Source organism: Eubalaena glacialis, chromosome 4 (assembly GCF_028564815.1).
Source record: "Eubalaena glacialis isolate mEubGla1 chromosome 4, mEubGla1.1.hap2.+ XY, whole genome shotgun sequence".
In the NCBI taxonomy this organism is placed as follows: Eukaryota; Metazoa; Chordata; class Mammalia; order Artiodactyla; family Balaenidae; genus Eubalaena; species Eubalaena glacialis.
The window spans coordinates 179,872,229-179,887,245 of NC_083719.1; the positions used below are offsets into that span (position 1 = coordinate 179,872,229).

The 15,017-nt window shown below is 53.4% G+C and overlaps 1 protein-coding gene across 1 annotated transcript; it reads right to left on the minus strand.

Moving 5' to 3' along the window:
* Positions 1-889: 889 nt before the first annotated feature.
* MRPL4 (mitochondrial ribosomal protein L4) lies at positions 890-8,400 on the minus strand. The gene is made up of 9 exons (XM_061190523.1): positions 8,102-8,400; positions 7,950-8,016; positions 7,713-7,863; positions 5,551-5,602; positions 4,299-4,416; positions 3,386-3,492; positions 3,185-3,294; positions 3,013-3,089; positions 890-1,735 (listed from the first exon to the last, which is right to left on the minus strand). The coding sequence occupies exons 1-9, from the start codon at positions 8,156-8,158 to the stop codon at positions 1,590-1,592; spliced, it is 885 nt and encodes a 294-aa protein (XP_061046506.1). The 5' UTR covers positions 8,159-8,400; the 3' UTR covers positions 890-1,589.
* Positions 8,401-15,017: the final 6,617 nt, after the last annotated feature.

Genomic DNA, 15,017 nt, shown 5'->3' on the forward strand with positions numbered 1-15,017 from the left:
GGGAAGTCCCTGCACCCCTTCTTACTACTGGCTCCAAATAGCTTTTTCTTCTTTTAATTAATTAATTAATTAATTAATTAATTAGGCTGTGCCGGGTCTTAGTTGCTGCACGCAGGATCTTCACTGCGGCATGCGGGACCTAGTTCCCCGACCAGGGATTGAACCCGGGCCTCCTGCATTGGGAGTGCAGAGTCTTACCAACTGGACCACCAGGGAAGTCCTAGCTTTTTCTTTTTTACTCAGTCAAGTCTGATGCTTTAAGGATCACAATTTATGTTCATTGAGGACTTTCAAAGAATGTGTTGTAAGCTCTGAAGGCACTCCCAAGAAGCATTCCAGAGCTGTTTTCAGCGAGGAGCAGCCCAGTCGATGGGTCACTGTGGCCGCCTGGTTGGGCCTGCACACCAGATGGCAGTTCTGGCTTTTTTTTTTTTTTTTTTTTTGCGTTCATACTATTTATTTTTTAAGATTTTTAAAATTTTATTTATTTTTGGCTGCGTTTGGTCTTTGTTGCTGCACGCGGGCTTTCTCTAGTTGCTGTAGGTGGGGGCTACTCATCGTTGCGGTGCGCGGGCTTCTCGTTGCGGTGGCTTCTCTTGTGGAGCATGGGCTCTAGGCGTGTGGGCTTCAGTAGTTGTGGCATGTCGGCTCAGTAGCTGTGGCGCACGGGCTTTGTTGCTCCACGGCATGTGGGATCTTCCCGGACCAGGACTCAAACCTGTGTCCCCTGCATTGGCTGCCGGATTCCTAACCACTGCACCACCAAAGAAGCCCCCGGCTGACTTTAAAGAAACTGACCACGTTACTTTATAGTCTGTATTGTGACAATTAGCAACAACAACTTGTGGGGGGCAAATAACACCAGCAGACTCAAGGATCAGGATACCGGTTTGGTGTTTTTAAAAAATGTTTATTCACTCATTTACTGACCACATTGATACTCTGTGCTTAGGGAAAATCACTGTGATGAAAGCTCAGGTTTCCACACTGCATCCACTTGGGGAATCAGGTCCACACTTGGACTGAAGGACCGTAATAAATGGGACCACAAGCCCCGTGAGGGATGCAAGCGCTCGGTGAGAGTGCTTGGGATTGGGAGGCACCACGAGTGGGTTCCTAGCGACGGCTGGTTCTCTGCGTGCTCCGTGAGGCTGACTCACCCCAGAAAAGTTGATGGTGGGTCATTTCTATAAACAGTGCCTTGAGGCAGCCAGGTACCCAGCGGTGCCCCGCACCGGGGAAAGAGCCTAACTCGCCAAATGGAATTTTTCACAAAACAGCAATGAGCTGTTGTTCTGTTTCCCCTCTTTGATTAAAAAGTAAAATTTATCTTACTCAAAAGAGAGACTTGGGGCAGAAGCTGCCCCAAGCTCCTGTCAGCGGCCCCTTCCCGGTAGTGATGCCTGCTTGGCTGCTCTGTGAGTGGCCTCAGCTTCCCACCGGGACGAGGGGTTCTGGCCGCCCTTGCAGGGTGAGCGGGAGGCTCCCAAGCCCACCAGGGGCTCGGCCTGGCTCGGAGCAGGCGCACTGCGTAGACAGCGAGCAGGAAGGAGGGTGGCCGATGGGCCCTGGCGGGTGCAGCGTGGGGCTCAGGGGAAGTCGCGGTAGGGCAGGCGGAAGGGGTAGAGGGGTGTGTAGCGCAAGTCGTGCCAGAGCAGCTTCTCCTCCAGGAAGGCGACGGTCGGCAGGGTCAGGACCAGGGTCTGGTGCTTGAGCATGCTGTGCACGTTCAGGCCTGGGGGGCGGGGTGGAGGCACAGTCAGGGCGGGCCCCCCCTGCCCCCAACAGAGGCACCAGGGTCTGGTGTAGGGTCGGTCCTGAGCCCCGTAGCCTGGGTTCAAACCCTGGCTCAGTCGCTCACCCCCAGCAAGACCCTGGGCAAGAGACTGCCCTTAGCTCATCAACTTCCAACCGAGAGCATCCTGAGTGCCCAACTCTGCCCTGTGCTCGGGCACGGTTCCCACCTCACACCCCAGTAGGCGAGGCTGACGGTAAACAGAGCAGATAAACAAACACAATGTACTGAGGGAGGCCCATGGGGCTGCAGTGAGTGATGAGGGGAAGGAAGGGGAGGGCAGGGCAGGGCGTGCAGGATCTGTGGTCCTCTGGGGAAGACTCGGGCTTTTACCCTGAGTGACGAGGGAGCCCTGGAGGGTGCTGGGCAGAGGGACAGGACCTGACTCAGGTGCTCAGGCGCCCTCTGGTGGCCGTAGTGGGAGTGGCGGGGACGGGAGTGCAGGACAGACTGTGGGGAGGAGTCGGTCAGCAGGAGCCTGGGACCAGGGCAGAGGCCACTGTGCCCTAACTGTGCCGGTCCAGGCAGATGGTGGGAGCTGGCCCAGGGCGGTGAGAAGCGGCTGGATTCTGGATATGTTTAGAGACGGCGCTGACGGTGAGCTAACAGACCGGAGTGGAGGGGGACAGTGTGGTTTGGGGCCGGAGCTGCTGGGAGGAAGAAGGTCTTGTGTGCCAGGACGACTAGAAGACCCCACGTGCCGCCGTCCAGGAGGCAGCCGGGCACACAATCAGGAGACCAGGAGAGAGCTCTGGGGATTAGTCACCGCAGCCATTGGTGTGACGTACTCAGGACAGCCCTGATCCTGCGTCTCTGAGCGAGGAGCCGGGTGGCGACAGCCAGTGGGCCCTCAAACTCACTCCACGCCTGGCACTGTGGCCCAAGCTTGGACAGACGTGATCTCAGAGTGTTTTTTGTTTTTTGGCTGCACCGTGCAGCTTGTGGGATCTTAGTTCCCGGACCAGGGATCGAACCCGGGCCATGGCAGTGAAAGCATGGAGTCCTAACTACTGGACCACCAGGGAATTCCCCTCAGAAGTTTTCTTTAAGAAACACGTCATTCTCCCAATGCTCCGTCTGGGCAAACTGGGGGTTGGGTGGGGGAGGGTGGTCACTGCCCAAGGCCACTCTGTGACCAAGTTGCAGATACAGGATTTGAACTGGCCCATGCTGCACTCTCTGGGGGTCTGGGAGACAGAGCGGGGCCCTTTGCTCACCAATAGCAGGGACTAGGTTGAAGGTCTTCAGCCCAGAGGCAGCTGCCACAATGTTCTGGGGCATGTCCTCGTGTTCTCTGAAGCAGAGGCCAAGAGGTGAGCCCCTGCTGAGGACGGACCGCCCCCCGTGCCCCCCTGCCCCAGCCGCCCCTGCTCTGCCCGGCACCCTCACAAGTCCACAAGGAGGACGGAGTCGCCCCAGTGGCGGTAGCGGGCCAGCTCCATCAGGTACTGGGGGTCTGCGGTCGGCAGCTCCAGGGAGTCCACGATGTGCAGGTCGTCCTGGTGGGAGGAAAGGACAGTCTGAGCCCACCCTGCACCCACAGCCCACACCCCAGGACCCCCGTGGCTCCCGGCAGGACTGCTGCTGTACCTGGGCCAGCTTGACGGTCAGTGCCACCTTGAGGCCCTGCACCCGCATTTTCATGGGCAACATGTAGTAGTAGCTCGTGGGGCCCCGGGGGCCATGGGCAATGCCTCCTGCGGGGGCAGAGGTACGTGAATAGGTGAAGGCCCCAGCTGGGCTTGGAGGTCAGAAATTTGCCCCAGTGGCTGGCACAGGGGAGGTAGGAGGGATGCTGCCTGCGGCCAGGCAGAACCCCAGCAAAGAGGGCAGGGCCTCAGGTAGGGATGGAGAGGGGAGGTTGGATCGGGCATCACCTGGGACAGGTAACTTCACCTCACTGGGGCTTGGTGTCTTCAGCCGTCAAACCTTGGGTAAGGATGGTCTACCTGTGTGTCCTCCCTCTGCTGGGCGCTGGGAGTGCAGCAGGGAACATGCGGGACAGGATCCCTGCCCCCACGCCATTCAGATTCAGCCAGAGACTTGATCCCAGAGGGAACCAGGGCTGTGCCAGGCAGCACAGGGGGTTGCAGGGGGTGGGGAGACCCAAAGAGGGTCAGGGAGGGCTTCCTGGAGGAGGCATGGCCCAAACACATCGGAAGGATGAGAGGGATTGGCCAGACAAATGGGAGATAACTCTGAGTCAGCTCTGTTTGGTCAGAGAGGGTGTGCAAGGGACAAGGGGGCGCGGTCTGCAGCCACCAGGGCCGGGAAGGTCAAGATGAGGGGCTCAGACTTCACGCAAAGGCCGCAGGAGCTGGGAGGTTTAGGAAGAGCCCTCTGGGTGCTGTGTGAAGTGTGGGCCAGGAGAGGTGAGATGGGAGGTGGGGCAAAAGGGGCTGTGGCCATGGCCTGATGAGAGGCCAAGGCCAGAGCTGTGGGGAAATGGGGCGAAGTGGACGGACTCTCCAACCTCTGACCGCACGTGGGCAGACCTGCTTACCTCCTCGCCAGATTGGGGAGCGGATGCTGCCATGCCTGGCGCGCCCACTGCCTTTCTGTGGCCAGGGCTTCCGGCCACCGCCCCGCACCTCGGCCCTGGTCTTGGTCTTGGCATAGCTCTGTGGGCACAGAGTGAGGAAAGAGTCAGGTTCACAAGGGAGGTGCCATTGCAGACGAAAGGTGCCAGGCCCAGGAACACAGCAGTGAGCTGGGTGGACCGGCCTGCCGCTGGGGAGCCGGACACGAGACACAGAGACTGGGGCTCCATCGGGACAAGCACGGAGTGCTTTGGGAGGGAGGGAGGGAGGGATAAAGAAATCAAGAGTTCCCTCCTCCACTCCAGAACGTCAGCCTCAGAGAGGCAGGGGCTCTGCTGCCTGACACACAGTAGGTACTTAGTATTTTTTGAATGATTTCCATGTGGTTGTAACTAAAAGGAAGCTGGGGGAATTCCCTGGCGGTCCAGTGGTTCGGACTCTGAGCTTCCACTGCACGGCGCAGGGGTTCGATCCCTTGATCCCTGGTCAGCGAACTAAGATCCTGCAAGCCACGTGGCCATAAATAAATAAATAAAATTAAATAAAAAAATAAAAGGAAGGTGGGGCATGGGGAAAGACGCGGGGGTTAGGGAGACTCAGGGAGAAGTGCGGGGTAGGGGATCATGCAAGGCTTCCAATGCCAGGCTGATGACTTCATTTCCAGGGCCACGGCGAGCCAGGGAGGACTCGCCAGACTTGAGGTGGGCGGATGGAAGGCAGGGACCCTGATTGATAACAGCATCATCAATGCTCTTGGCCTAAGATCCAAACACCTCACGTTGCCCCTGTTGACCTCCATGGCCACACTGGGCCCCTTCTGATCCCTGCCACAGAGGCTCTGCCTGTGTTGCTCTGACGCCCTCCACCCCAGCCCCACTGCCCGCTTCACCTGGTTAGCGCCTGTCACACACCTGAGGTTAAACGCCCCTTTCTCTGAGACAACTTCCCTAATTATACATTTACAGGCATAACTACTTGATTCATGTTCTCCTCACCAACTAGACTGGGAGCTTCAAAAGGACAGGGACCTCGCCTGTCTTGTCCCCCAGCACAATGCCCAGGGCACAGTGGCAGTTCACAAAATGCCTGGCAAATGGCCCAACGGTGAATGGGTCAGGAGAGAGAGGATGGGGCCTGAGCCCCACAGTCCAGAGAAGACACAGCAGGGGCATCCTCTGCCCCCCACCCCCGCCCCGCCCCACTCTGGGCACTCACAATTCTCTTGAAGTTCTTCTGCCAGATGGCAACCTGGTGCAGGATATCCAGCCTGTGGAGGAAGGAGACACGACAGGCCCACTTCCACTTAAAACCCTCTCCGCCCCACTAGATGAAAACTCCGGCTCCTCCCCATCCACTTCCAGGGCCCTGTGTCACCTGCCCCGGTCCCTCTCCGAGCCCATCTTGCACCACCTCCAGCTCCACTTTGTGTCCGTTCCATGGAGTCCAGCCTCCAAGCCTCTGCACTTGCCGTTCCCTCTGCCTGATATGCTCTTCCCCTGGCTGGTTCCTTTTCTGCCTACCGGTCTTAGCCCAAATGGTATCTCCAAGAGGAGTCCCCTTGCTAAAGAGGGCTTTACCTTACTCCTTTCCTACCATTACGACTTCCTTACTGCCACTTCTTCACAGACTGGTTTGCCTCTCTACCCCTGTGCTGTTCCATACAGTAGACACCGGCCACACGTGTGGCTACTAAACCCCTGAAAGGTGGCCAGTGCCACACGGTGAAACGACAAGATTTTAGATTTATCAGGCTAAACGAAATATATTATTGAAATCAATCTCATTTGTTTCTCACTATTTGAAAGAAAACTTGGCTACTGGAAGAATTTAAATTACACGTGTGGCTCGCATTGGACAGGGCTGCCAGGCTGGTTTGCCAGGGGTTGGCAAACTATGGCTAGTAAGGCCAAATCTGGCCTGCTGCCTGTTCTTGTAAATATGTTTCACTGGAACACAGCCACGCTCATTCACTTACACATTGTCTATGGCTGCTTTTGTACTACATCAACAAAGATGAGTAGTTGCCATGGAGACGATACAGCCTGCAAAGCCAAAGACATTTACTCTCTGGCTCTTTACAGAAAAAGTTTGCTGATCCCGGCTTAGACTGTCAGCAATATCAGCAACCTCGGTGCTCATTCACTGCTGTATCCCTGACACCTAGAATGGAAGCTGGCACACAGTAAGTGCTTCAGAAGTGTTTACAGAATCAACAAAATATGTCGCTTTTATCTTTTTTTGTCACCCTCTAGCAGACTGGGACTCTGTAAAGACAGAGAGCAAACCATACAAATAAGTAATAGTAATAGATTAATAGCACTTATGTGCCAGACACAGTACACATAAGAGACATCACACACTTTGGCAAGCGAAAACTTGGTCCTGGGAGTTGGCCCATATAGGGTTGAGATCTGGCTCTAAAGTTTATAAGCTGTGTGACCTTGGGCAAATTTCTTAACTTGTCTGTGCTCAGTTTCCTTATCGACGAAATAAGAATAATAGAATCCATTCCTAGGGTTGCTATGAGGATCTAGTTAATTAAACTGCAAGTAGGGTGACTTCCCTGGTGGTCCAGTGGCTAAGACTCTGTGATCCTAATGCAGGGGGCCCGGGTTTGATCCCTGGTCAGGGAACCAGATCCCACATGCCGCGACTAAAAAGATTCTGCATGCCGCAACTAAGGATCCTGCATGCTGCAACGAAGAACCCCCACGCGGCAACGAAGATCCTGCGTGCGGCAACGAAGATCCTGTGTGCGGCAACTAAGACCCGACGCGGCTAAATAAATATATATATTTTTTAATGCAAATAGGCCCCCCCCCCAAAAAAAGGGAATTCCCTGGCAGTCCAGTGGTTAGGACTCTGTGCTTTCACTGCTGAGGGCTGAGGTTCAATCCCTGGTTGGGGAACTAAGATCCTGCAAGCCACGTGGCCAAAAATAAAATAAAATAAAATACAAATAGACTGTCCCAGGCACACAGTAAGGACTTAACCACTGTTAGTGCTCATTTTTGCAAAAACCAATAACAGCAACAGTAACCAACATTTCTACAGACCATATTACGGGCCAGAATTATCTCATTTAATCGTTTGAGGTTTGACAGAATAGAGACACTGAAGCACAAGGGGGAAGGCAGGATTTGAATCCAGTCACTCGGGTTCCAGAGCTCTGCGTCCCTAACCCTCAGAGGATGTTACCTGTCAGCCCTCACCTTCACACAACTCTGCAGCAAGAAAAACCATCATTCTCTCTTTTTTTTTCATCACTCTCTTCTAACAGGTGGAGAAACTGAGGCTCGAGCCCAGGTCATCCTGATTCCTAAATCCCCGCTGCTCCTCCCTCTGCCACCCAGTTCACCATTTCGGCTCCCACTTACCTGGGCGTCGCGGAGAAAACATCTGGGTGCAGCTCGGTCAGACCCAAGCGCTCCTGCTCGTAGCCCCGCAGGGCCTCGACCCAGGCCTGCACGGGACGCCGGTGCCCGAGTACCGGGAGCTCGCACCTGCGCAGCACGGGCACCCGGGGACCTGGAGCGATTGGGAGGTCAGGGGTCAGGGGCAAGGGTCAGAGTTTCCGGTTGCCACCCCTCCTAGGGCAACCCCAGCAACCTCACCCGCGCTCGCCACCGGTTCTGGTTTCTCCGCCGGCTGCACTGCCTCTTCTGCCGGCGCCTTCAGGCCCTGTAAACGGTGAGCAAGAGTGAGAGACGATCCCCGGACCCTCCAACCTTTGTCCTCCGACCCCGCCCTCAGTCCCCGGCCTCACCCGGCAGCCCTTGGGCCGAAGCCAGGCCCACGCCCCGGCCCGGACTAGCTGCAGCATTGTCGCGCAGCTCCCCACGCTTAGAGAGGTCAAGGCTTCCTCTGCTGGACTCTCTCGACGCCTCGCGATGACGTCACGCCCGCGACGCCGCCGGCCGGGCTTGTATTCGGCGTTAGAAAGCTGGGCGAGCAAGAGCAAAAACGGCGGGGCCCGCTAACGCCTGTCCCCACCTCCGCCCCAAGACTAACCCCAGACGCTAATTTTCACTGCTGGCCTAAAGAACCCTCTGCAACACCTGGGAGCGCGACCCCACAGCAAGAAACCCCGCCCCCTCTTCGGTCCCGCCCCCAAAGAGCCGGTGCGGTAATCCAGCCAATGAAACCTCCCTACTCAAAGGGCACGCTCCTCGTTTAGCCAATGAGCGTTAAGTCTGGAAAAGTGGCTGGGCGGTGCTAGGGCGGGCACCTAACGGAATATGGCCAATAACTGTTACGCTTTTTTTGTCGGCCACGTCCCCAGGGCCCGCCCGCTTTGGGCCTCCCAGACCCTAGCCGTTGGTTTCTCCAGGAACGTGGTTTTGTTTGCTTGTTTGTTTAAATGCAGGGCGTTACCTCTCACAGAAAGCCCTCAGGGTAGGACCTGGCGGATCGTGCTTCTCCTCTTAGATTCCCCCAGGGCACGTCCCCCTCAAATGCGTCAGGTTAGGAGATGTGACTACCCCCATCTCCTAGGCCAAGGTCCTGTCGCGTCTCAGACTGCCAGGGCTCTCCGAGAGCAAACTGGGGAGTCCACAGATCCTGCGTTGCCTCCCTCGTCCACTCTCACCAACAGAAATCCAAACGCTCATTTTTTAGGTTCTTTGCCACGTTCCCCGTCAGGCCTCCAGGCGGCGCCACGAGCCCATAGCAGCCTGCCCTGGCGGGCCAGACCTGAGCGCTTGATTGCCAGTGAGAAATGGACCGAGTTTAGCCGCTGAGAACGTGGTCTGGGAGCCAACCTCAGTGTCCTCATCTGGAAAATGGGGAGGTGTGAGATTCGATGAAATGATGGAGGCAAAGCATGCCATGTGTAGAACATGCGTAGCTTTATTATTATTATTATTACTATTATTTTGAAGGTGAGTTTTATCATCAAAGCAAGACAAGAGCCAAGGTGGGGGACTTCCCTGGTGATCCAGTGGTTAGGAATCCGCCTTCCAATGCAGGGGACGGGAGTTCGATCCCTGGTGGGGGGAACTAACATCCCACATGCTGCGGTGCAAGTAAGCCCGGGCGCTGCAACTGGAAAGAAGACTGCATACTGTAACGAAGAGCCTGCGTGCCACAACTAAGACCCAATGCAGCCAAATAAAAATAAATAATAAAAGGTCAAAAAGGAAAAAAAAAAAAAAAAAAAAAAGCCAAGGCAGGGATGGGGGTGGACCGTGAAAGACTTGAAGGCTTTTGTTTTGTTTTTTTGCATCTGATATATAACATATGGATATTTTTGTGAAGTATTAATGAAAACTTATAATGTATTTCATTGTGCATTCTATCCTTGCAAGAACCGTGGATATGTGCTTCAAACTCCACACACTTTGCAATTTTAAAAGGTCTTTTAATTTTGTACAATTTTGTTTATTCATTTTATGTTTGCATAAGTAATTCACACACCTAGTAAAGAAAATTCCAAAAACTACAAAAAGAAAGCTAGAGTGAAAAGTCTGTCTCCTCCACCCTCTGTTCCCTGCGCTGCCCCCACCCACCTTTTTCCCTTCCCAGAAGCCGCCACCACAACCAGCTGTGTGTCTTCTCCCAGAACCAGTTTATTATTTTACAGACAGATTTACAAGTCTGTCCTGTGCAAGAGAATTTAGATTTTATGTGGTGAAGGATGGAACAGCACTTAGCTGCTTAATGATTTATTGGGCACCTACTGTGTACTGCTGGGGTAAATCCAGCAGACACCCTTGAGATACTCACAGCCCAGTGCAGAAGGTTGAAAGGTCAGAATGGGGGAGGGAACAGGGTCTACAGGGTCTGTGGGAGCACAGGGGAAGAACTGCTAATCTGTGGCGGCAGGGGTCTCAGAGGCAACTTTTCTGAAGCTGCAACCGGAGAGCTAAGGCTTGAGGGTCCATCAGGAGTTTGTCCAAAGGAAAAAATGTGATCCAGGCTGAGGAAACAGCAGTTGCAGAAGCCAGAAGTGGGGACTGGGGGAAGGGGTGGCTGGACTTTCCTGATGGCCACAAGCTTTGTTCATTGACTCAGTCATTTATGTTGAACCCACCTCAGGGCCTTTAGTACTGTTGTTCCTTCTGCCTGGATCATACTTTTCCCAGATCATACTTTTCCTACACGTGACTCGATCCCTCACCTCCAATTCTTTGCTCAAATGTCACCTCCTCCGAGAAGCCTGTCCTGACCACCCTATTTCAAATTGCAATCCCCACCCCTGGCCCTTCTGACCGCCTTATCCCGCCCTATTTTTTTCCATCAGTACTTATCTTCTAACATCCTATATAATTTCCTGGTTTTTTTTTTTAAGGATCTTTATCTTTTTAAAAATATTTGTTATTTATTTATTTGGCTGCATCGGGTCTTAGTTGTGGTGTGTGGGCTTCTCTAGTTGCGGCACTCGGGCTTCTCTCTAGTTGTGGCGCGTGGGCTCTAGAGCGTGGGGTCTCAGTAGTTGCGGCATGCGGGCTTAGTTGCCCCGCGGCATTTGGGCTCTTAGTTCCCTAACCAGGGATCGAAGGCAGGCATTGGAAGGCAGATTTTTAACCACTGGACCACCAGGGAAATCCCTCCTGGGTTTTTTTTTAATGCTTTTTGTCTGTCTCCCCTACTAGAGGAGAAATTTTGTCTCCCCTTCTTGGCAGAAATTTTTCTCTGTCTTGTTCCCTGCAGCCAGCATAGTGCCTGTAACACAGTGGGCGCTCAATACATGTTTCTTGAGTGAATTCCTTTGTTCATCATCCTAATGCAGGGGTATTACCAGAAACAGAGCCCCCCTCTCTGTCTCTTGGGTCTCAAGATCTGTAACCCCCTGAGGTCACAGGCACATAAGGTACCCAATGAATGATTATTTACCCAATGGCACTGGAGTCATATAGACACAGGTTCAAATCCAGGGGCTGCTGCTAATTGGTTGGGTGTCCCTGGGCAAGTGGTTAGCACTTTCAGAGTTCGGCCCTAATTGGTAGGTGGGACACACACAAACTCTCCCCTACTGAGCTGTGTGGAGGATGAGTTCTCTTTCCTTCCATCCTCAGTCCCCACAGTGTTTCCCCCCCACCCCCACAAAGGGAACCTGTAAGTACCTGAGTCAGATCCATCCCTTCTCTGCTCAGAACCCTCCATGCCTCCTACAGCAAAAGCCAAAGTCCTTAGAACAAAAGCCGAAGTCCTCACTGCAGCCCACAATGCCCTGCAGGACCTGTCCTCACTTCCTCTCACTGTCCCCCTCTATCTCTCTGTGGTTTCCACCACACTGGTCTTCTCACCAGAACCTGTCAATCTCACACCAGCCTCAGGGCCTTTGCACAGGCTGTCCCTTCTACGTGGACCACTCTCCCCTAAATATCTGCATGGTTCACTCCCTCATCTCCTTCAGGTCTTTACTCAAATGTCACTTTCTCAGGTGACACTGGGTCTAAAAATCACAGTCTCTTCCTACCCCACATATCTAATCTGCCTTCCCAGTGTCATTGTTTCCAGAATTTACACCACATTCTAACAGATGACATCATGTTCTTATTTATCCTGCTTCTTGTCTGTCTCCTCCACTAGAACGTCAGCTCCTGGAGAACAGAGGTCTTTGTTTCTTTCACTGCTGGGCCCCCATGCTAAGAAGGAGAAGGGTGCCAGGCACCCAGAAGGTTCTCAATACATAGTAATTGAACAAATGGAATGTAGAGAAAGCAGTTTGCACACGGTTCCCCCACTGGCATTATTGATTGTGAGCCTTAATGAGAGGGAGGTAATGACCTCGAGACCTTCACACTGCGAGGCTCAAAGTTTGACCGTTTTGGCCCAAGCCTGGGTGGAGTCAAAGGTCGAGGTGTCCAGCCCATTCCTGTGGATCAAAGGCTCAGTTGTAGGTGACCTCTGTCCCCAGTGGGCCAGCATCAGCCTTGCAGCCCAGAGAGGGTCTTTGCTGGCCACGGGCATGATAGCAATTTAGGGAGCATATATTGGAAGCTGGAGGGCCCCCCAACATCTGGCCATTCCTAGCCCCCCATCACTGTGCCAGGGTTTTCACAAAGGCCAGAGTCAAGGCTGGAATATTGGGGGGCAACCTTCAGATAGAAGATGCAGGGTATGAGTGCAGGATTGATAGCGGGGCGGTCTGACCTCTTTGGGAGAGCTGTTTAAAGTACATCCCCATCAACTGCCAAAACATCTGCTGTGTGTTTGTTTGCAGCTCAGTTTGTGGGTAACTGCCAAGCGTGTGAGGAGGAGGAGGAGTCCCCATTGAGGCATTCTCCCCCAACCCCTAGGGACGGGCCTGATTTGCATAGATGTTTCCATTCCCTTCAGTTCCCTTCAGTTCAGCGTCAAAGCGGGTGCGTGGAGCAGAAAAAAAGGCGCAGAAACAGCCCCCTGGGTTTTGGCAGAGAGTCAGACCCCCTCAGGGCTTGAACCCCTGGGTAGGGCACATGGGCTGTCTGGGCCTCAGTTTCCCCCTCTGTAAAATGGGGGTATAATCACCCCTTCCTCATATATTTTGTGCCAGCCTTGCACCTGTGTACCCTCAGGTCACCCATTCCCTGCTCTGTCCCTGCCCCATGGCTAAGGGCTGACCCCTGCACAGGGTAGCCCTCTTGTCCCCTGCCTTCTGTGCCCAGATTTAGCCAATGGCAGGCACTGAGGGTAGATTGGAGGGCAAGAAGATAGGAGAAGCCAGGGTAGTTCTCCTCAGCTGCTTCTGACAGCATCTCCCACTGGACATGGTCTCCCTATTTGTTAATTAGCAAGTTGTCTCACCCCTCCCATGCTTTGGTTTCTCATCTAGGTAACCAACCCCTGTATTAAAGCCCCTCTGTTTGAGATATGTCTATTATCCTAAGTGGACTTTTACTGATGGAGGGCAGTTGTGAGGGGTTTTTGTTTAAGATACAATTAAAAATAAATAAAGTTTTCCTTTTTCAGTGTACAGTTCCACAAGTTTCCACAAACATATACAGTCATATAAACACCACCACAATCAAGATATAGAATTGTTCCATCACCAAAAAATTCCCCCACGCCTTTTTGTAGTCAACCCCTCCCTCCACCCTCAGGCCCTACGAATCACTGGTTGCTCTCTGTCCCTATAGTTTGCCTTTTCTAGAATGGCATAGAAATGGAATCATACAGTATATAGTCTTTTGTGTCTGCCTTCTTTCCCTCATCATAATGCATGTGAGATTCATCCATGTTGTTCTATATCGCTTGTTCCTTTCAGAACTCGAGGTTTCAAATACTATATGCCTGAGTGGTCTTCCATGTGAAGATAAACTGCAGTGTGTCTATTCATCCCTTAGTTAAAGGAGCTGTTGTGAGTTTTTTTTTTTTTTTAAGATTTATTGATTGATTGATTGATTGATTGCTATGTTGGGTCTTCGTTTCTGTGCGAGGGTCTTCTCCAGTTGTGGCAAGCGGGGGCCACTCTTCATCGCGGCGCGTGGGCCTCCCACCATCGCAGCCTCTCTTGTTGCGGAGCACAGGCTCCAGACGCGCAGGCTCAGTAGTTGTGGCTCACGGGCCCAGTCGCTCCGCGGCATGTGGGATCCTCCCAGACCAGGGCGTGAACCCGTGTCCCCTGCACTAGCAGGCAGACTCCCAACCACTGCGCCACCAGGGAAGCCCTGTTGTGAGCTTTTGATGGGCTGATATTTGCAAAGAGCTTAGGATAGTAACTGGCACGTGATATATGTATCAGCTGTTATTATTATGCTGGAGGGGGGCTGAAGTGGGCCTTTGGGGTTCCCCTCTCCCCTAACTATGTATGTCTCCCAGATCTGGAAGAGACACCCCACCCTTCCCAGGCTCAATGGGCTAAAACTGCATCTGGTGCAGACGTGGCAGGGACTGGCCTCCACCGGCAGCCTCCCCACCCCATTCCTGAAGCTGAAAGTGGGCCTCAAGCCCATGGATGGACGAAACAAGGCCGCTGCAGCTCCGCTGCCTGCCAAGATCAGCATCTGGAAAGCTTCTCTGCAGCTGGGCCCCTCCCCCGAGCCCTGGGGTGATGTTGAGAAAGTTGGGACCTGTCTCAGACACTTCTCCTTGTGCAGTTCCTCCTGCCAAAACCTGAGAGCTGGGGGTGGGGGGAGAGTGGAGGCCCAGAGCGGATGGAGGACAGTCCCAGACCTCATCAACTGGGGGGAGTTCACAAAGTTTGGGGTGGGGTGGGATCAGAGGTCAGAGGGTTTCCTTCACCTCTGGACTACAGAGGAGAACATTCTACATCTCACCAACGACCGACGTGGTCCTCAGTGATAACCACTGCCCTTCTATTCCAAATCAATGGGGGAGGAATTGGGAGGGACGTCCCCAAGGCAGGACTGGGTCTGGGACTTGGGATGAAAAAGAGGGCAGAGAGCTCTAGTTCAAATCCTACCACGACTGTGTGCCTCACTTTCCTCATCTTTAAAATGGGGTGAGGAAAAGGCAAAACTATGGGGACAGAAAAAGATCAATGACTGCCAATGATTAAGGACGGGTGGGGGCGGTAATGAATAGGCAGAGCACAGAGGCTTTTTGGGCCAGCGAAACTATTCTGTATGATACTATTGATATAATGGTGGATATGTGTCATACATTTGTCCAAACCCACAGACTGTACAACACCAAGAGTGAACCCTCATGTAAACCATGGACTTGGGGTGATAACAATGTGTCCGTGTAGGTTCATCAATAGTAACAAATGTGGGCTCCCCTGGTGGTGCAGTGGT

Coding starts and splice junctions, on each gene's coding strand:
- MRPL4 (XM_061190523.1), bottom strand. CDS start 8,158: ATGCTGCAGCTAGTCCGGGCCGGGGCGTGGGCCTGGCTTCGGCCCAAG. Junction 5,603..7,712: donor GTTTTCTCCGCGACGCCCAG/GTAAGTGGGAGC, acceptor CTTCCTCCACAG/GCTGGATATCCTGCACCAGG. Junction 3,493..4,298: donor CTCCCCAATCTGGCGAGGAG/GTAAGCAGGTCT, acceptor CTGCCCCCGCAG/GAGGCATTGCCCATGGCCCC.